Raw genomic sequence first — 21,707 nt, forward strand, 5'->3', positions numbered from 1 at the left:
CATTTTTATGCTTTACTATACTAGGATGTTTTTATGACATTTTTTTATGCCTTACAATATTATGATGTTTTTGATGCCTTACTGTACTATGAGATTTTTATGCCTTACTATATTATGACATTTTAATGCCTTACTATACTACGACATTTTAATACCTTACTATAGTATGATGTTTTTATGCCTTACTATACTATGACGTTTTTATAACATTTTTTTATGCCTTACTATACTATGCTGTTCTTATGATGGTTTTATGCCTTACTATACTATGACATTTTTATGATGTTTTTATGCCTTACTATACTAAGACATTTTTATGATTTTTTTATGCCTTACAATATGATGACATTTTTATGATGTTTTTTATGCCTTACTATACTATGATGCCTTACTGTACTATGATGTTTTTATGCCTTACTATATACGATGACATTTTTATGACATTTTTTATGCCTTACTATACTATGACATTTTTATGATGTTTTTATGCCTTACTATACTATGATGTTTTTATGATGTTTTTATGCCTTACTATACTATGACATTTTCATGATTTTTTTATGCCTTACAATACTATGACGTTTTTATGCCATACTATACTATGACATTTTTATGACGTTCTTTATTCCTTACTATAGTATGATGTTTTTATGCCTTACTATACTATGACATTTTTATGATTTTTTTATGCCTTACAATACGCTGTATACGTTTTTGATGCCTTACAATACTATGATGTTTTTGATGCCTTACTGTACTATGAGGTTTTTATGCCTTACTATACTATGACGTTTAATGATGTTTTTGATCCCTTATTATAGTATGACATTTTAATGCCTTACTATACTATGACGTTTTTATGCCTTACTATACTGACAGCCTTACTGTACTATGAGGTTTTTATGCCTCACTATACTATGAAGTTTTAATGCCTTACTATACTATGACATTTTAATTATTTTTTTATGCCTTACTATAGTATGAAGTTTTTATGCCTTACTGTACTATGAGGTTTTATATGCCATACTATATTATTACGTTTTTATGATGTTTTTATGCCCTACTATACTATGATGTTTTTATGATATTTTTATGCCTTTCTATACTATGACATTTTTATTTATAAAACATCATACTATAGGTATGATGTTTTTATGCCTTACTGTACTATGAGGTTTTTATGCCTCACTATACTATGAAGTTTTAATGCCTTACTATACTATGACATTTTAATTATTTTTTTATGACTTACTATAGTATGAAGTTTTTATGCCTTACTATACTATGACATTTTTATGACGTTCTTTATTCCTTACTATAGTATGATGTTTTTATGCCTTTCTATACTATGACGTTTTTATGACATTTTTTTATGCCTTACAATATTATGATGTATTTGATGCCTTACTGTACTATGAGGTTTTTATGCCATACTATATTATTACGTTTTTATGATGTTTTTATGCCTTACTATACTATGATGTTTTTATGATATTTTTATGCCTTTCTATACTATGACATTTTTATTACATTCTTTATGCCTTACTATAGTATGAACTTTTTATGTCTTACTATACTATGACCTTTTTATGATGTTTTTATGCCTTACTATACTTTGATCTTTTTATGATGTTTTTATGCCTTACTATAGTATGAATTTTTTATGCCTTACTATACTATGACATTTAAATGACGTTCTTCATGCCTTACTATACTATGAAGTGTTTATCCCTTACTATACTATGACATTTTTTATGCCTTACAATACTATGATGTTTTTGATGCCTCACTGTACTATGAGGTATTCATGCCTTACTATACTATGCTGTTTTCATGCCTTACCATACTATGATGTTTTTATGCCTTACTATACTATTAAATTTTTATTACCTCTTTTATGCCTTACTATGATGTTTTTATGCCTTACTATACTATTAAATTTTTATTACCTTTTTTATGCCTTACTATACTATGACATTTTTATGCCGGGGGGTGGGGGGTAAAAAGGTGAAAAGTAGAATACCTGCAGTGGTTGTTATATTCCAGTCCAGTGAAGTCTGAGTACATGTTGAAAGGATCCTCCCCATGTAACATGATGAAATTGGAATGCCAGTCCAGACACTCCACCCCTTGTTCTGTTGTACTGACATCACCCCTGTATGTCTCTCCATTTTCTACATAACAGTCACTAGTAGCTATAGAAAAAGATTGTTAAAATGTGATTCTTCTATTATCTTAAATGTAACTACAAACAGAACCTTTAAAGGAATGGGGTTATATCAGTGGGACTTATGGCTGACTGTGTCCTTTATAAAGTCTTTACCAGTTTTACAGAATATCCCGGTATATCCATCAGGACAAACACAGCGGAAACGACGGTTCCCTTTAACGCAAGAACCTCCATTCTGGCAAGGATTGGGTTCACAGGGAGAAGCTGGCACTGATGCAGACAAGACAAACAATTGATTAGTATATGTAATTGTAGGGGTGTAGCAAGGAAGTCTGGACAGTTGCACAGTTGTTTGACACTGATGACTTCAAGTGGTGGGATCCAGCGTTTGAGGTTAAATTACTGTTTATAGATGTGGTTATTGGTTATTTTCCTGTTTTATATCGGTTGTATATAATGGGTGAATACATTATTGTGCAGAGTCTAGTCTAAGAGATTTTTGAGATTACTCACATGACTTGCAGTCTGGGCCTTGGAATGGAGGTTTGCACTTGCACTCGTAATATGGGGATTTATTTAGGTTGATGACACAGTCACCTTGACCACATTTGACATTTTCACAAATGTTTCTGACTGAAGAGCAAAACAAGTCATCAGTTAACCATAAGCACCATATGTGTTAGTCTTGCACATAAACATTTTATATCCAATTACATGTTTTGTAACCAATTAAACCAGACCTATACATAAAAAAAGAAAAAATAACAAAATTAACTTATCATGAATCCCTACCTACCTTTTTGACACCTCTTGCCTCTGTAAGGTGGAGGACATGAGCATTCAAATTCTGTATCTGATTTAGTTGAGCATGAGCCACCATTGTAGCAAGGGTTTGGGTCACAAACATCTGGAAAAGGCAAAAAAGTGTGAAAGTGAAACTCTGGATGGATCTAAACAACAAGATGGAAACACTATTACACACAGTCTTCCAGGGCCACTTACTGGATAGCTCCAGGAGGTCAAACAACCAGTCATTTTCATCAACAACAATGTCCGGGGCACCTGTGGTGTAGTCTGCATAATCTATGTCTGCCATATGCAAATAGTTGTTTAAACACAGGAGTTTATACAAGCATGTAGTGCATGATAATACAGTACAGGATGAAACGAACCACATGATATAGGTAACATAGATATGGCAAAAAAGAGAAATACAACTTTTAAGCATTGAAACCATTCATTTCTTATTTTAAAAAAGAGGTAAACAAAATATTACACGTCCCAAGATTTTAAGAAGGTTTTTTTGGAAATATAAATCAATAGTAATAGATCAAGTATTGAAAAGATTCTTACACATGTAGTCCAGCTGAAATGACAAAATCACAGCACAGAACAAATCAGTAAGCATTCGTTAAATAATCTGTATGATTCAAAAAATCCCCCTGATTGATTTATTCATAAAGACATGAAGAAACTTACAGTCGGGTCATGTCCATGAACAATAAGTACACTCAGGCTTATGAGCAGGGCCCCTGCAGCCAACATGGTGCTGAATGTAACTCTCTCAATTTGCAAGACCGAAGATCCTGGGTTTGACTTTAATATCCCGAACCTCCTCAATATCCTGCTCAGCCCTCATACTTGTCAATCTTTAGCTAGCTGCATTGATTCTGTGGGAGTCTGTGTGTTTTAGGCGATTGCGCGCTCATTCTGGCCCATGGTTTCATGTATTTAACCTTGTCTTACTTACCTTTATACAATGCCTGCCAATTCAGACTTTAAACTCTTTATGAGCAAACTTTCACTCAGCAGTATTGTTTGCATTTGTAGAATGAATATTAACAGGGCATATCTATGATCAGAGGAATTATATTAACAAAACTTTCTTGAGAACATTGAACATTATAGAACTTTTACACCTTACTTAAACCTTACCGTAGCAACAAGAGAAAAAAAAAAGAGAGAACTCAAAAGCAGGCATAAACAACCACAAGTACTAGAATCCCCACAAATGTGTTTATTAAGGGAAAAATCATTAATCAAATCTCACTCCACCAGAGTGCGAGATTTAAGTTGAGTTTGTTGTGACTGTAAGAGGTATTATTGTAGCTGCCAGGCCTTTACTTAACTGAAAGAGCTCACATAGACCAGCGTGTAAATAGAATGGATTAAACTCAACACACATGACAGAGACTTTGCTTTTTTAAAAATATGATCAATAACAGGGTCAATAACATTCAAAGCAAACTCAACAAATGTGGGCACAACATCTTAAAAACCAATTATTACAATCATCATTGTAATTTACACACCTCGTGTGTGCCTTTTAATATGAACTCATAAGATTCACAAAGATGAACAAATTATTGATAAATGTGTCGGATTAAGTGACTCACTCGGAAATCCTGAAGTTCCTTTTATATGACTCTTTATTCGGATTTGTTGCAAGCAAGCTTACAAAAACTGAGAGAACAATAGCAGTGGAACAGTAACGTAAATACACCACAGTGAGGTATTCATGACTTACAACAATGATACATATATGAGGTAATGTGCCCCAAGTTTGGCATCGTCATCCTGGTGATGGAGTGAGAGCTCTAAGTCATTTTTATGGAGGTAGAGGATTGTTTTTGTTTTGTTTTTGTTTTTTACAACAGGATATTGGAAGCTTGTCTGTAATTCTTAGGTGCGAAATTGTGTGAGTAAATGATAAGCGATCCAGTCATCAAATCTGCGGACGTTGGTGTAGACGCCAGGCTTGTACTTCTTCCCGCAGCCGTCGCCCCAACTCACCACACCAACAACATAGTGCGTCCCATTACGCTCACACACCAGAGGGCCACCAGAGTCACCCTGCGGGGGGAGGGGGGACAGAGAGGAGGCTTAACAATGATCACATCTCTCCCACATAGAAAAAAAAGCAAACATGTCATGCATATGCACACACCTGGCAGGAGTCAACGCCTCCTTTCATGTTCCCCGCACAGAACATGCTGTCGTCCAGAGTGTCTCCATACACATGGGGCTCTTTACATTTCTCCTGAGAGATCAGGAGAACACGAGCATCCAGCAGCTGGTTGGTACCGTACTTCTCTGAAAAAGAAAGATTAACTGTGAAGTTCAAATGCATTTATTTAGTCAGGTCCTAAGCTAGAGAACTAAAGAAACAACTGTCATTTTTCATAAATTTTCTTTTGTGTGAGTTGTGTAATTGCAGGGTTCAGAAACATGCTGACGTGCTGCAAATGTTTCCCATATGCTACATTTTAAAAGTCATTTTGGTATGATACCTTCGCTGTGGTTACCTTTGTCATGTGAACAGTGTTGGCAAATACTTAAAAGTGTATATACATTGTTGGCACTTACACTTTACACTTACAAGGTAAGTGGTTTGAAAAAGAAAATTAACTGTACACCATAATAAATGCACAGAAATACACATTGGACATTGCTGACACAATCATATTATTCACTTTAGTAATCACAACAAAATCTGATACAATATCATGTCAATATTTAAACGGCTCTCTGGGGCAGACTAATATGTATTTTTCAAACTCTCATGGCTGTTGACTATCTAATTAACTAATATTTTTTGCAGTGATTTGTTTTCTGACATTTAGAAAAGGAGAACATAACAGTACTTGAAATGACAGACTTTGAAATGAATAAGTAAAAATGACATTACCCTGTTTTCCGATGTAAATGCGTGATATAGGCCTAGGTGAATTGGCTGAATATCCATGAGCTGCCAAGGTTCAAAACATTGTCCGTTTTATCGGTTTAATCTTGTTTAATCTTTTCATTTGATGTTCTTAAAACTACTTAATCTATAGTTTTGGCTAAATACTAACTACCAGTCTGCAAACACTGACCCCATCAACTGAGACTGATGATGTACAGTCTGTAGCTGATAGTACACATTGAAATGACACTTACGTGTTTCAGTCACACCCCATCCTGAGATCACGCACTCCGTGCCGCTGCTGAAGGTCTGCCTCGGTAGGCAGGCTGTCTTCACAAAGCGGGTTTCTTTGGCACAGTACGGTTTGTCTGTGACTTTCAGCTGAAGCATGGCTGCACAGGAGAGGCACACAGCAAAGAACGGATCATCAGTAACATCTCTTGCATTAAATTTACCAAGCTGCAGAATCAGTCGATCATAATTACACACAACAGCACCTCACCAATATCATTATGAAGGGCAAAGGGCGTCTGCTTGTACTCCTCATGCACAACGGCCTTCTCCACAGCAATGACCTGATCGTATGCTTCATCCTTCTCTATGTCCACTCCCCCCAGCACCACCTGCATTTCCACTCCATTTTTACTGGACAAATAAACCGTCCCCAAGGAATATTCAATCAAGAGTGTGTCCGCGTACAAATCTACATCAAACAATGATGAAACAGCTTGTATAAGTCAAAACAACAGGGATACTGGAGCTTACATGCAGTGTGCAGCAGTGAGAACCCAGCAGGACTCCAGGAGGATGCCACCACAGATGTGGCTGAAGGGCCCGGAGGAGCCTTTGGGTCTGGTCTGCAGGGAAACCTGCCAAGGATGAGCCCCAGGAAGAGACTTCTTCCCTCCGAAGATCCTGGCCGAGCGGCCGGGCTGCGGCCTCCCACACTCGGAGAACTGCTCAGCAATGGTGACCTCCGGCTTGATTGGCACTGGATCTGTTACACTTATGGTTGGCGCTGGGAGGGAAACGTAAAAAGATCAAATGAGAGGAAGGATCTGTGTGTTGTGTGTGTGTGTGTGTGAGTGTGTGTGTGTGTGTGTGTGTGTGTGTGTGTACGTTTGCTTACTTGCAGAACATTTCCTGACTTTACAATAGTTCCACTTCAGTTTGCCATTTTTGTTAATGAAGCACCAGGGCTGATCATCTCCATCAGGGTTCCTTGAATGCAGAAAGATTTCAGTACAAGGATTAAAAAGCTCAATACCAAATTTATTCCATCTTTTTTAAAGTCACAAGATACAGCAAAAAAACACAAAAAAACAATATGCATTTCAACAGCCTAATTCTTAATCTTTAATGATCTCATTTTAACTGAGAGCTGTACATTTTTATGTAATTGCATCAACAAACACAAGTTTTGCACAGTGCATACCTCACATGTACAAATGGACACACACAAGATTATATCAATAGCCGACATATGCAGTATTTACTCAAGATGACTCCTCACCTGCAGTAATTGTGCGGTCCTATTCCATCATAGCCTGCATACTCGTTGAAGGGATCTCCTCCGTTCTGCAGGATGAAATAGGAATTCCAGTCCAGACACTCCTCCCCTTCAACTGTCACACTCACCATGCCGCGGTAAAACTCACCGCCCTCTTGGTAACAGTCGTTTGGTCCTAGAATCACAGTGGGCCACTGACTTTTAATTGCTCTGCAGCTGGGTAATATCTGGGCTCATAGAAGGTGGAAAAGCTACGCTGGTTTTAAAGTGTGGTATTTCTATTTAGGACAGGGATATAATTGTATTCACCAACTTCGCAGAATTTCCCACTGTGTCCTTCAGGGCAGGAACACTGGAACGCGGAGCGTTTGGGGCCCTTTAGGCAAGAGCCTCCATTCTGACAGGGATTGGGCCTGCAGGGAGAAGCTGTGGACACAGGTAAAAGAATAAGTGTCTCCCTCTGACTGCAAAGAACTTTATTGCAAACAAAATGTTGTCGTGTTAATTATTCACTAAAATGATCCCATGATAAAGCAGACCTTTCTTGCAGTTGGGTGGTTTGTATGGAGGCTTGCACTTGCACTCGTGGAATGGAGGAGTAGATGTGACACCACAACTTCCGTGGCCACATTTCACATTCTTACAAACATCTTTCACTGAAAAAAAAAAAACACATGGTACATTCATTTGATTTAGTTCATATTAACTTTAACCTGATCCATACAGGAATAAGTATAATTAAAAGCTGAATTTAGAACAAATTCTTTTTATTATAACATAATATGTGAGGATTTTTTTCCACTAGGGGTCACCAAAGTTGGGATTTTTTTGATACTACACACAGTGCTGCAGCTCCACTGTTGTAATATTGTAGTATACAGGCAGAATTATGCTTCTATTTCTCACAAATTGTCAGAATTTTTTTGGTCAGCCTTAAATTAGGAAATGTTAAAAAATCTCAGGTTATTGAATTGAAAACTAAAGCACTCTAAACCTTTACTTGAGTAAAAATACCAACACAACAATGTAAAAATATTCCACTACAAGCTAAAGTCCTTATTCTGTAATTACATGTAAGTAAAAGAACATAAGCATTTTACTGTTGTCACTGATCAATGTGTAGGTAGTTTTAACCACCCGTTTTAAGTAGTTTAGTCCCATGGTTCCCAACATAGGGGTTGGGCCCCATTAATGGGTCACTGCATAAATCTCGGAGTTTGTGAGATGATTAATAAGGTCAGAAAGACAAAAATAAAAGTTCTGCTACACAAACTTGTATTAAAGTTTTGGATATCTAAAAAAAAGTTATTGGAACTGCTAACATTTCATAGACAAATGGAACCTGTGAAAAAGGGCTGATTGCTTTTTGTATAGAGTTTTACACTGTACACTGTAAGTTTATCATATGTTTGTCGATGTGAAGTTTTAATTTGTAGAGTACCTCAAAATTGTACTTAAATATATTTCAGTAAATGCACAACCCTTAGTTACTTTCTGCCACTCATGTCAGTGAAGAATAGCAACGCACAATAATTACAAAGACATATTTGTCTCAGATATTTTAACCAGATCCCTCTCTTGAGTCACATGGATGAGCACAGGTAGACAGTCCTACCTGTCTGACACTTCTTCCCTGAGTAAGGCTCAGGGCACACGCATACAAAGCCCCCATGAGTAGCGGTGTCACAGCTACCTCCGTTCAAACATGGGTTTGGATCACACTCGTCTAAATGGAGATAGAATTATGTGAAATGCTTGTTAACATGGATTCATCATGTAAAGTTTTACCTGTCAACACAAAGACTAAAGAAAAAGAAAAAATGTAGTCAGGAGTCAAAGTGCGATAGATTGTATCTGCATCAGGTAGATGACTTGATTAATACATTTTGAGTTAAACTGCATTCAGTGTATACAGGTAATCAAACTCTCACTGTTCCTATTTGAGTGCTTACTTGTGAAATCCATTAGATCGTACAACCAGTCATCTGCAGTCAAATCAGCATCTTCTGCTGGGCTTTCAGTACCATAATCATAATAGTATTCATAAGCTGTGAGGAAAAAGAGCCATTAAGAAGTTCAGTAAAGTGAAATTTTGGTTAACTGCAAACTAAGCAAAGCTGAAAGCGTCTTTACCATCAGTGTCTTCTAGTTCTGTGATTACCTGTAACAAAATCAAAATGTGTCTCTTATTTATCAACCTGACTCAGTTTTGCTCTGAAGCATTATATCCCTTCCAAAATATTAATAAATGCTCAGATTCCACGTTTCAGACAGACTGCATGTATGCATACTTACAAATAGGTCCTGTCCAAACGCAGTGAGTGCACACAGTTGTGTGAGCAAAGCTATTAAGCAGACCATGTTGGCCATGATGGGGCCAGAATAAGACTATGCTTTGCTTTTTGCTCAGGCAGTCTTAAATAATCCCCCTCAAACATGAGGACCCCAAACCACTCCACCCACCTGTTAATCATCAGTACCCTGCATTGATTTTACATGTCATTCACTTTGCATTTTTCTTTGTCCTGTGACCTTTCTTTCTGTTTAGGTCATCGGGAAAAAAAGCAGTTAGCAAGTAGCTCTCATTTACCATAAAGAAATATGCTAGACTAAACTGTTTGTACGATTTAAAAATTGACTCGAGTAAAGTTCTCCTTAAAATCTTTAAAGTCTGTTTGTAGTCATCAGTTTTGTACTGAGTGACCTGAGGTTTCTCAATGCACAGGAGATTTGCTTTGCTAAAGCGAGCAGCTGATATTCTGTCAGATGATTTGCAATTTGCAATCTTTATGTATTTCTTTGTTTTGCAATATGCAAACACCATTGTTCTGTATTCAACTGTAGATATTCTTCTTCATGGCTGCAGTAAAATGTTAAAATAATAAACTGTGAAAGTAATTGATACTATACTTAAAGAACCATACTGATGTTTTAGCATACAGTAGCTTTATTTGTTTAACTTCTTACAGATTATATCATACTTTTTTTGAATTGCTTAAATGTTTTAAAATATATATCTTATATTTTTCAGATGGAACATGCAGTTTAGAAATCTGCTTAAACTATACAGTATATCACAGAAGAACATGTTATGCATGTTTATTTTTGTCAAATTTTCAACAATCATTGTTGAACAGTTGAAAGAGTAGATTTATTTTTGAAAATGTCTATGTGGTGAGTTCATGTGCTGTTGAGAAGTTCTGAAATGTAATGATGGCTGATTACATCATTTTGTGGTCTGTCATTAATGATATTATACAATATTAAACAGTATATGACACTATGACAGTGTGCCAACACTCATCTTTGATATTACAGATAAAAAGTGAACAAAAACCCATTTCAGACTGTCAATATTTGTCAGCTGAGCTGTCTTTTATTCAAACAGTGATCACTTTACAGTGGGTGCAATAGCATTTTTTAACTGTACAGCACTATATATATATATATATATATATATATATATATATATAATGTACATGGGGAGCATGTGGAGAAATCATAGTTAAGATCAGACCACAGTCTCTCTCTCCCTGTTCGTTAACCTCCTCTTACAGGTAAAATGGGTCATCACCTATTTACACAGTGTCAACCCAGTAAAAAAATGTATTCAAAAAGTTCAAGGGGAGTATTTGTAAACCGTATTACATATGCCATTCAACTTTGTCCTTGGTCTTCATTCAAACAGTCAATGTTAATTTCATACAACACTCCACATTCTTGTTGATGGCTCCACAGACACTTCAAACTTGCAACCAATGGATGACCATCATAAGTGCCTCAAACCTTGATTGTTGAACGGTATGGTGTAAATGTATCTAATATTCATGCGTCATTCTAGTGATGTCATGAACCACATGAAGAAAAGAGTAATTAACACAGTGTTCAGGTGTTCAGTCTCTGTGCATATCACTTGATGTTACAGGAAGCAATCTGAACCCAAAACCGTGCCAACCTTAAAGGCCGCTCTCTTAAACATACAATTCATTGTCTTCAGCTCCAGAGTATATGGCAAAAGTCTGGTGCAATTCACAGGTTTTCCACTGGAAACAAATGGGAGTGGGGTCCAGTTTCCGGAAAGTAAAAAAAAAAACTTTAAAAAAAGTCTATAAATATAGGCATATAATGCTAACTTTCAGGAGCAGAGTCAGCAGCAAGTCAGTCCTTCTCACTAATCAAACTGCATGACAACAGATCAAAAATACGCCACCACGCAAACATGCTTGTTTGTCTTTTTGTTCTTCCCGCTCGCAGAGTGAGTCTTCTTAAGGTCGAAGTGCAGTCTCAGGTGTCATCCGCGTGATATCAGCTGTTCATGTATATTCTGATTTGCGAATGTAGTTGGAAGGCACATAGCCTCGTCGGCCTCCCGCCTCGCCCAGCCACCACTCGCTGTTGCCATTCATGTCCTGGAACTCCAGTATCCGCAGCCGCTGATTGGCTGAGATGCTCAGTTCGTTGGCGCAGCGGGCGTTGAAGGAGTAGAGGGCGTAGTAAATCTGAAAAAATAAAAATAAACACAATGTGATCTTTAATTTGTGTTTTAAAATAGTATTAATCATTTTTTTCTGCTTGGTGGCAGCAACACTGACATATAATCAAGGTTGTAAGTGTTAGCAATAAGCGGTTATTTTAAACATCACCAGACATAGTGTAACATTAGTATTCATTTGGAACCCCGTTTCTGGCCACCTAACAAATTTATGTCCAACATTTATTTTCATTGTAGCTCTGTTCTTGATCTCCAGCAGCTCCTGGGGGAGGTGCCTGGCTCTACAGCTGCTAAATGCTCCTCTGTGGTCACAAGCTGGTTGCTAACTTGGTCCGACTGCCTTTTGATGTAGTTTCTTTCAGCTTCTTACCATCACCAAAACAAAACCTTTCCTCTCACTCAGTGACTTACAAAAAAGTTATCCATGTTCTCATATTCTATTCTGGCTTCACTAGTGTAACTCCCTGTATACTGGACCCCTATGCTGACCTCTCTCCATTGACTGCCAGTTCATTTTAGCATTGATTTTAAAGGTCTTACTGTTTATGTTAAAATCCATGAATGGATTAGCCCCTCCCTACATCACTGACCTATTAAAGGCCCCTCAGATTGTCAGATGCGTACCTCCTGACCGACCCTTGTGCCGACTTTAAACGCACTGGAGGTGACTGAACTTCCGCATGTCGATCAGATCTGCCCCACCCATCAACACTTTCAAATCTCAGCTTAAAACATATTCATTCTCATTAGTGGTCGAGCCAAGATGAGCTGTCTCCCTCATTTGTTTGCTTGCTACTTTGTTCTGCTGTTCTGTTGTTTGTTCATGTTTGATTTTCTGTGATCATATTTGTTCTTGATCTTGTACAGCACATTGGTCAGCTGTTCGCCGTTTTTAAAATGTGTTCTATAAATAAATTTGACCTGAATTGAATTGAACTTTCTCACTGAAAACAGTTGCCTGCTTCTGGTGGAAACAAGCTTAATCAGAGCAGTGAGAACAAACTTTAGGCCGTGACTAAAATAAAATTTAAAAAATGAGCTTAAAGAAACTAAAAGGCTCCATAGATCTGAGAGAAAGCACAGAGTCAAGTGATAATACGCTTTCATTCAATAGATTTTATCTTTTAAAAGCTGGTTAATCCACCTTTATCAGACAAAACTTTTGGTATGGTAAAAGTCTTATTATAAACACACAATACATCTTAGTATCAAACAAAATCTCACCTGATGACCATCCAATTCACTCTCATGCTCTGGGTCTGGTTCTGGTTCTGGGTCTAGTTCTGGTTCTAGTTCTGGTTCTGGTTCTGGTTCCGGTTCTGGTTCTGGTTCCGGCTCCGGCTCAATGTATTCATCTCTGGAGTAAACTGACTTCTTCTGGCCACCATTATCTCCATTTCTCCACTGGTACGAACTGTAGGATTTATCTGTGTGCCCATACCGTTGGGAGTGATTGTTCCTGTGCGAAGAGGAAGAGTCGGTCTCCGAGAGGTCCGACGTTTCCTTGTGGCTGCTGGAACTTGCATAACTCGTATCATAGGAGTCTCTGTGATTGCCTGAGTGGCGGTATGAAGGCTCTGTGTCTCTGTGACTCGGGGAGTTTCGGTGCGTTTGGTCTAAAAATTCCCTTCGGTTTGAGGGATTTCGGGGAGAGGAGTTTATGGAGTTGCTCTGACTGGCAGAGTCGGGGTTGAGCGCATCCCTGTGGTGACTCCTCCGATAGGAGGCCGAGTCCAGCGACGGGTGCGGCGACGAATGGCTCTGATGCTGCGATGTGGAAAAGCTGACGGTGGCTGTTTCCTGGTTAAAGGTCAGAGTGCTGTTGCTGTTCTGGCGGGAGAAAACCGGGGAGGAGCCGCCGTAGCCCGACTCATTAGAGGACTGGCTCTCGATGGACACGTCTGACTGGCTTCTGCGTGGGTTGTAAGGTTTGAGGAAGGAGCTGTACACAAAACCCTTGGTGACTGCAAAACGAGACAAGGAAATAGATTTTATTGCTGCAACATTCTTTCCTACTGGCAGAGGCTAAGGCATAAAAACAAGTGGCTGATTTGTGAAGTATATTTAAATCAGGTCTTGGAATACAAATGACCAACCTCCATTATCAATTAGCCAGCGGTTGTGGCTTCCCATGGGGTCCTGCTGCTTGATCACACCAACAAGGTCTCCCTCTAGTATAGAGACATCCAGATCCTGGGCAGCATTAAAGTTCCTCTCAGCCTGGAAAAGCTTCTCAGGGCCGTAGCGTACCAGAAGTCCTGCGCGGTGCTCCTCTGTCTGCATGATGTAGTTTGGCTGAGAGCGAAAAGGACGAGACTCCCGATTAGTTCATGTGACAGCGTTTATTAAAAAATATGAAATTGCAGAAATAGGATGAGAGTTCAACTCACAGGTCCCTGCAGTTGCTTTTTAGAGGTCTGCTTCTCCAGGGTCTTCTTCTCAAAGGGCTTCTTTGTGGAGGCGGCTGGAGGCAGGTTCTCCGGGCAGAAGCTAAAGCTCTGCAGAAGCTGGAGAACTCGACCGTACTCTTCTTGGAACTGTGCGATGAGGTTGCCCTCCATGCCGACTTTGTTCGAAAACTGGAGATCCAGGTAAAGAGAAAGGCATTAGTAGTGCAATGAGTGCATTTAATAATGTCCTCAAATATTCATGAAAAAAAAAAAAATCCCCCATAAACAAAGACACACTCACAACCTGGAGGAGGGGCTTCAGCTCTCCCAGTGTCGTCTTCATGAAGTCCTTCTGAGACTGAGCGAAGGCCCTCACACAGCCGGTGAACAGGTCCTCCGCTGCACTGTGGAACTTGGGGAGCTCATCAAGAAGTTGCGCGTTGAGCGCCTCGTAGTTGTTGCGCGCCACCTGCAGGTCCTCCTGGACGCGGCGGTCCTTGAGGCGGTCGGCTCGCTCCTTGCAGTTGTCGTAGTCCAGCAGCTTGTCAAAGCGCTTCTGGATGAGTTTGTGCGGCCCAGCGAACATGAGGAGCAGCTGGGTGAGCGGGTTGATGACTAAGGCCTCTGTGCGCTCCTTCTACTCAGGCGATTGAGGGGAGGGGGTTGACAGATAATTTGATGTGATCAGTGGTCATTCCAAAAATGCACTTTTACAGCAACTGAGTGAGGCTGAAGCGAAAGACTTACAAACTGTGTGAACTGTTTGTCGCTGATGCAGCGGTGAGCTCTCTGGAAGCGCTCGGGGTCCAGCACGCTGCGCTCTGTGTAGATGTCACAGAAACTGATGGCGGCCAAGACCTTCACGGACGCTGACTCCTGAAGAGATGGATTTTCACAGTTACAATCCAAAAATATTGTATTACAAAATATGTATGTGTTAAATACATAAATTAAAATAAAATATATCGCACATTTTATATTGCAGATAATCCATCTATGAATCTTTTGCTCTCGCAGGATAATTTTACATTATTATTCTGATGAACAGTGTTGGTGTAGTATTCCCTCCAAAAGGTCTTATAGACCTAACACAATATTGAGCCATATCATTATAAATTAAGAGTTATTGAACATATATGTCATTTACAAACGTTGGACATATCGTTTCTAACTTTCCACCTTTAACGTTCGCCGTATGTCCTTGCTAATATGAATATTATGCTTAAACAGTAAATTAATACAAAATATTAAAATACGAACATGGACATTCACAAAATGGCATGAATCAAACAAACACAGTATTTCTGAGTATAACCACTTTCAGGTTCTGTATCACAAAATGAGTTGTTCTGAAACTATGGTAACAGGCTCTTACCCTGATGTGTTGCAGGTACAAGGAAATGTCCCTGATAAAAGATTTGATGAGTCTCTCCTGCAGCCTGAACTTCTTCTCAGCCTCGTCAAATGCTTCATCTTTAATCTGTAGGGAAAGTCAGAAGGTTTGAGCTGGCATGTTTTCATTCACAACACTCCGATAGTCTTTCCTCAACCTGGATACGGAATATTATTGGGTTAAGATGTCAGCTCGGGGCAGTGATGTACCTGGGGTGAAATTCCTGTGAGGTGCTTGAGGTGGCTACTGACTCGGTTGGACTTCTTGATAATGGAGTGCATGCTCAGCTTAGAGATTTTGTCAATGAACGTGTCCTCGTCCCCTTTCCTGTACTTCACCACTGTGGACAGCAGAGGGAAAGCTTGATACAGGAAACTCAAGACTCACACATTTTACATACAACGGCAAGAACAGTGAGCACAGAAGATTGTGAGGGATTTTTTTTTTTTTTTTTTTACCAAGGTCCTTCCTGCGTTTGTATTCGTTGATGTTTACGTTGATCTCCTTGACGGCCTGCAGAGCCTGATGCAGCTGGGGCCGGTCGTGGTGGCTCTCCGGTGTGGCCCCCAGCAGCTCCATCAGCAGCAGCGGGTAACGCATGACCCGCTGCACCGGCTTGATGAGGAAGGAACCGAGATTGATGTAATTCGTTTTACCCCTGGAAAAAACAAAACATTAGGAGACCGCAGAGGAATGAGAAGAAGTCTGAGAGCCTCTCACACAGGCAGCATTAAGGTCACAGGCACAACTAATGTGAAATGTTTCTTCCCATGTTCATGTAACACGTCTTTGTATCATGTGGATTACATGATCCAATGATATACAACATCATCATATATGCATATATTCTGATGATGACAAATACAGTTTTTGGGAGACATGAGAGAACAGGGAAGGCACAATATGTTAAACAAAATTGATTTGCTTAGTTATAATGCAATCTAGAGGACAAACAGCTCAGGAACTTCAAACAAATCAACTCCATAATTTGGTTGTTTAGAGTCAAAATGGGATTTGATTTAATGCATGGCAGAAAAGAATGATCTTATTAGGACAAGATAATATTTTTATTGGCAAACTGGTGTTTGATTTAAGGCGTCTTGTTTGCCAAGGAAAAGTCATTTCCAGTAAAACATGTGAGTGCACACATTTTACATTTAATCAGAGAACTTTCAGACAATCATGTTTACAGCACTCTCATAAAAAATGAGAAAAGATCGAACAAGGACAAAAAGAAAAAAATCATCTCATAATATTGAGAAAACATTGCTGATGCTGTTTTAGTCCAGAAGATGGCATTAAATGTGTTTCCCAGGATCAACAGTTACTTTATAAGAGGGGAAGAGAACAGTGTCATGGACATGTTGGATATTTCTTTTCACAACAATACCATACAACACACACATGCACATGCAAACACAAACGACAGAGTATGGTTATGAGTCCATCTCGATCCAGGGAAGGACACTGAAATGGCCTGATAAATCCCAGCGCAAATGCTTTTAAAGTCTTCCACACTCAGCACACTTAGATTTTTAGTTATCACACACACATACACACGCACACACACACGCACACACACACACACACACGCACACACACACACACACAAAAAGGGGTAGTTTCCTCGGGGGTTAGTGAGCAAAAGGCATGCGGTCACGATGATTCTCATGCTGGAAATCATGACGACACGACTTACCACTCTCGGTACATGGCCCTGTCGGGGGGAAGAATGGAAAAGGGATAGAAAGATAACAAAGACAGGATTTATAAGCCCGTGACCTGATGACAACGTTCATGAAATCTTTAACTCTGCAGAACTTAAAAAATTTTTTTTTTTTTTTAAATCTACAGTACGTGGTTTCATGATCAGTTTAAACCCACAGAATTTCACTTGGACTTTGCTCACGGCAACTGCACTCGTGGTTGTTATGGTTTTGTTTCGTGAATTCTCTCTTAAACGTGGACAGAGGCCCAGAGAGGCAGTAAAACATGTTGTTTCTAAGAGGTGGCAGCACACATGACCTTCTCAAAGCTGAATAGGTTGCAATACACCCATACACACACCCATACACACACACACACACACACACACACACACACACACACAGCCAATAATGAGGCTGCAAACTTAACGGTAAATTTACTAAGATATATAGAAAAACAACAGGGGTTTGTCAGTGTGGACACTCTGAGCTGTACATTATCCTTTTACTTTTCTTTACGCAGATTCGTTCTTGGAACCGCCGCCCTTTTCTTTTTCTTTTCTCCCCTAAAGCTTCCGGTCTAACAAACCTGTGTTTATCTTCAAACAGGAATTGCTGACCGTATTTCCCAGAAACACGGCCGTGTTAACTCACTATCTCACGCGTCACTGATGGTGAAACTAGACAGGTGAAACAGGGGCAGGGCACATTCTTTAACTGCTCCGCATTACTGAGAGCTATAGAAACACTATGAGATGGAGCGTGTACGGTTTGTTTACAGAAAAATGGCAGGTTATAGACTATAAGCCCAAATATGTTTCAGACAAAAAAAAAAAAAAAAAAAAGCATTTCTTCCTTTTAAAGATTTGCTGTGACTGTACTTCCTTCTCATAACCTGCCCACACATTAAAGTTCAAAGTCTGCTTTGAAATCCCGTCATAAATTAATTCCATGTGAATATCTGCTAACAGGAAACCTTGCAGGGGCCTTGAACTCCATAACAATGTGACATTTTCAAAACATGAAAAATCCCCATGGGAAAATTATTTACTACAGTGAATCTTATTCAAACCAAAGTCCAATTTTGAAAGGGTTTAAGGTAACACACGCTGAACAGAACAACTCCCTTTGCTACAAACATGATCATGAGCCTTTTACAGTTAATGTTTGACTTTGTATTAGTGGCCAGTCTTGCTTTGTCTTCATGCTTATACACACACGAACGTGCACGTCATTGTTCACGCACATGCACAAGATTTTTTTTCTAAGTCAAACTCACAGGTCAAAGCAGAAACCCAGAGCTAAAACTAGTGAGTGAACCTTTTCACACTGTTTTTTTTTTTTTCCTTCCTCTCAGTGACTCACCTCAGTCTGTCCAGACACTCCAACACATGGCGCTGGATGTTTTCGTCTTTCTCGTAGCTCTCCAGCAGAGAAATGGCATCGTCGTGGTTCTGACAGTAGATCTTGTACACCTCCTCCAGCTCGGCTTTGAAGTCCACAAATACTTTTCCTGAGACGACAGGATACAGAGACATAAGGCCAAGACTTTATTTAAACAGGAAAGGACAAAAATGATATAACACAAATAATTACACCCACACACACACACACACACACAAATTGGGTCAATAAAGACAAATATCTGAATTTTTTGGGGGCAGTTTCCATGTAAACGAAGAATTAAAAACACATATCTGTGATTATTGATCATTCTTTCCATAAATCATTGAATAATCAAACATAACTGTATATTATCATCCTTCCCTTTACGTCTTCTAACAGTTCAAATTGTGTTCAAAGTCTTGTTCAGCCAATAAAACATGATCAGGTGACAGCTCGTGGTTGAAACTAATCAAGTACAAGCACAGCATGCTGAAAGAAGCCGTCTGATTGGCCCGTTGGTAAAACAATAACTTCAGACGACTTCATGCGTCTTTCAAAAACTGGCTCCTTACCAATAGAGTCTGTCTCCTGCAGTGTGTCGAGCAGGCGCTGCGACAAGTCGATCACAGAGCCGATGTTGCCAAAGAGCCCATCAAAGTCCACGTTCTTCACCTTCAGGAAAGGCAGAAAGAAAGAGTTAAAACAATGTGCTGTTAACTGACACAGTAGTACCCTGGAGTGTCCTGCTTATGTTTTGTGCATGTAAACAGTTTTGTGTTAAGCCCTTATTCCACTTCTGAGAAACGTGGTTATACCAGCTGGAGCGCTCAGATAAAAAGCATGACACTGTGGTATGTAAACACCTTATCTATTTCTCTGATCATTCTATCCCACGTTCCCAGGTGCCTCCTTAACTCAAGTTAGCAGTTGGTTGGTAAAACAAAAAAAGAAATATGCAGAGGAGAAGGCCACGCAGTCAGAAACTAAACCGGGTTAATCCTCGGCTGCTAAGGTAAGTCAGTCAGTGCGGAGAGAATTTCTCAATTTCTTTTATTATTATTTTATTATTCTGTTTTATTTAAATATCCAGGGTTTTCTATGTCCCAGGTAATCGCCTTATCCTAAATATGATCAAAATCAAGAGAGTTCAAACTTTCTGCTCATTTCTATTCTCTTCTCTATTGTAAAACAGTTTCCATTGAAAGTGGATATCGTATTTCACACACGTCGTGCCCACTCCATCCTACAATTCTAAATGCATCTGATCGAACATGTAGATCCAACGTTTTGTATGGTGTCAGACCTTCAGCCGCACAATGTTCACGTTTTTTTCTACCTGCTTCTTCTGCAGCGGCTCGATGATCTCCTTGACACACATCTGCAGGTCTTTGATGTAGTCCTTCTCCGTCTGCAGCAGCTCCTCGATGACCTTCGACCTCTTCTCCAGCATCCTCTGCTCTGGGTCCTCGGTGCCCGTGCCGGAGGTGGGGGTGGAGTCCGAGGTTGGGGTGGAGTCCAGGGATTTGGGTTGGGACGACAGGAGTGTCATCTCTGGAAAGGCGGGAAAGGAGACGTTTAAATGAAAATGTTTTGAGATCGGCGTTAAATCTTACAGCTGCTTCTCTTTCATCAAGATCTATTAAACCCAATTTTCAAATATAATGCATTATGATGTTTTTGATAAACAGTATTTAAGACAAACATATGAATTCCTCTCATGAATGCGTTCATTTCTGCTCATTAATTACCATGGTTCTGGCATAAACACAAAGCTTGTTGTAGCAAAAAAAAAAAAAAGTGACAAGAGAGGGGGACTATTCTAAGCTCCAGAGAAACCTTTCCCAGCCCATGTCTTCATTCATTGCAACCAAACATACTCCTGCCCACCCACCCGGTCCGCCCTTTACTCTTCGTCTTGTCTGACTGGCTTTTGATCAATGTCTCTGCTATCACTGGTCCCTGGGACTGGAGGGAGAGCCCGGTTCACGCACCGCTGCTTTTTATGAATGGACCCAAAACTGGAGTGGACTCGGGCTCTTTGTGTGCGGCACAATGGCCTGTGACAGCAACTACAGACATACAGGCTCTCGGGGGACCCCGGGCAGACATTAAAGAAATTAAAGAAGAGGCAGTTAGAGAGGGGAGAGAGATAAGGGCGCTCGAGAGTGATGACGAGTGATGAGAACCAGGACCAGTGTGTGTGGCACATCACGGACGCTGTACTGTACGTCTGCTGTGTGTGTTTGTTCACTTAAGTAAAAGACACAGTCACCACAAAACACCACAAAAATATACTCTACAATTAAAAAAAAAGTATTATGTTATTAGCATTAAAAGTACCCATTAAGCAGGATGAATAATTACATATGTTAATTATAATATTAATAATCTATAAAAATGAATCATATCTTTGAAGCTGATCATATACTGTATCCGTTATGTAAAATCTTGCTGTCACATAACTTTAGAGGATTAAAAATTGCAATACTTTTCTCTGCAGTGCCGTGGTGCAGAAGTATTATGAAGTAGCATGAGATGGAAATACTCAAGTACTAATACTTAGTTACTTTCCACCATTGCTGACTATCATAATATATCTATATACAGTATATACAGTATCTTTGAACGCTGAATGATCTTGGGTTATTTGTGATGATGGTACTGAGCAGTAGAAGAGGCCACCACGAGTGAATCACCGCTGTAGTGAGAGGTTGTGTATATTTCAGTGCAGGGACCTTTAATAGCTCAGAGAGAGGGGAGACTCAGCATGTGCTGCGTTGCGTCGATGGATGAAGGTGGCGTCACCACCGAACAGATGCTGTCAGAGGCTAATGAAGTTAACTCTGCTTACCCTCCTGTTACCCCACGCAGGAATTTGCAAACAAACACACACGCACGCGCGCACACACACGCACGCACGCACGCACGCACGCACGCACGCACGCACGCACGCACACACACACACACACACACAC

The 21,707-nt window shown here is 39.6% G+C and overlaps 3 protein-coding genes across 6 annotated transcripts in view; all 3 read right to left on the reverse strand.

The window, feature by feature from the left end:
* The window catches only part of LOC147818960 (factor VII-activating protease-like), an 11,072-nt gene extending 7,297 nt beyond the window's left edge, over positions 1–3,775 (reverse strand). The window contains exons 1-7 of the mRNA XM_087174775.1: positions 3,650–3,775; positions 3,524–3,536; positions 3,173–3,259; positions 2,967–3,077; positions 2,684–2,803; positions 2,324–2,440; positions 2,024–2,195 (exon numbers count right to left, since the gene is read on the reverse strand). Coding sequence (XP_087030901.1) covers positions 2,024–2,195; positions 2,324–2,440; positions 2,684–2,803; positions 2,967–3,077; positions 3,173–3,259; positions 3,524–3,536; positions 3,650–3,715 — 686 coding nt within the window. The 5' untranslated portion in view covers positions 3,716–3,775. The remainder of the gene's footprint in view (positions 1–2,023; positions 2,196–2,323; positions 2,441–2,683; positions 2,804–2,966; positions 3,078–3,172; positions 3,260–3,523; positions 3,537–3,649) is intronic.
* Positions 3,776–4,581: 806 nt separating this feature from the next.
* LOC111657105 (factor VII-activating protease-like) lies at positions 4,582–9,736 on the reverse strand. Its single transcript, XM_087174773.1, has 13 exons — positions 9,661–9,736; positions 9,499–9,526; positions 9,318–9,413; positions 8,981–9,091; positions 7,905–8,021; positions 7,675–7,791; positions 7,369–7,540; positions 6,985–7,076; positions 6,621–6,873; positions 6,358–6,500; positions 6,110–6,247; positions 5,118–5,263; positions 4,582–5,023 (listed from the first exon to the last, which is right to left on the reverse strand). Exons 1-13 carry the CDS (start codon positions 9,733–9,735, stop codon positions 4,853–4,855), a joined length of 1,659 nt encoding a protein of 552 aa, XP_087030899.1. The 5' UTR covers position 9,736; the 3' UTR covers positions 4,582–4,852.
* A 981-nt stretch (positions 9,737–10,717) lies between these two features.
* dnmbp (dynamin binding protein) overlaps positions 10,718–21,707 on the reverse strand; it is a 47,372-nt gene continuing 36,382 nt past the window's right edge. For 2 of the 4 annotated variants that reach the window (XM_023409082.2, XM_023409083.2), the window contains exons 5-17: positions 20,069–20,283; positions 19,305–19,404; positions 18,712–18,859; positions 17,340–17,357; positions 16,099–16,298; positions 15,850–15,980; positions 15,623–15,727; positions 14,995–15,123; positions 14,549–14,884; positions 14,248–14,436; positions 13,954–14,152; positions 13,082–13,821; positions 10,718–11,864 (exon numbers count right to left, since the gene is read on the reverse strand). In XM_023409082.2, the coding sequence (XP_023264850.1) occupies positions 11,679–11,864; positions 13,082–13,821; positions 13,954–14,152; positions 14,248–14,436; positions 14,549–14,884; positions 14,995–15,123; positions 15,623–15,727; positions 15,850–15,980; positions 16,099–16,298; positions 17,340–17,357; positions 18,712–18,859; positions 19,305–19,404; positions 20,069–20,283 (2,696 nt within the window). In that variant the 3' untranslated portion in view covers positions 10,718–11,678. The remainder of the gene's footprint in view (positions 11,865–13,081; positions 13,822–13,953; positions 14,153–14,247; positions 14,437–14,548; positions 14,885–14,994; positions 15,124–15,622; positions 15,728–15,849; positions 15,981–16,098; positions 16,299–17,339; positions 17,358–18,711; positions 18,860–19,304; positions 19,405–20,068; positions 20,284–21,707) is intronic. The other 2 variants (XM_023409084.2, XM_023409085.2) reach the window with 2 other exon arrangements.

Source organism: Seriola lalandi, unplaced genomic scaffold, assembly GCF_002814215.2.
Source record: "Seriola lalandi dorsalis isolate HSWRI2012SDOR001 ecotype SW California unplaced genomic scaffold, Sedor1 jcf7180002054383, whole genome shotgun sequence".
Classification (NCBI taxonomy): Eukaryota; Metazoa; Chordata; class Actinopteri; order Carangiformes; family Carangidae; genus Seriola; species Seriola lalandi.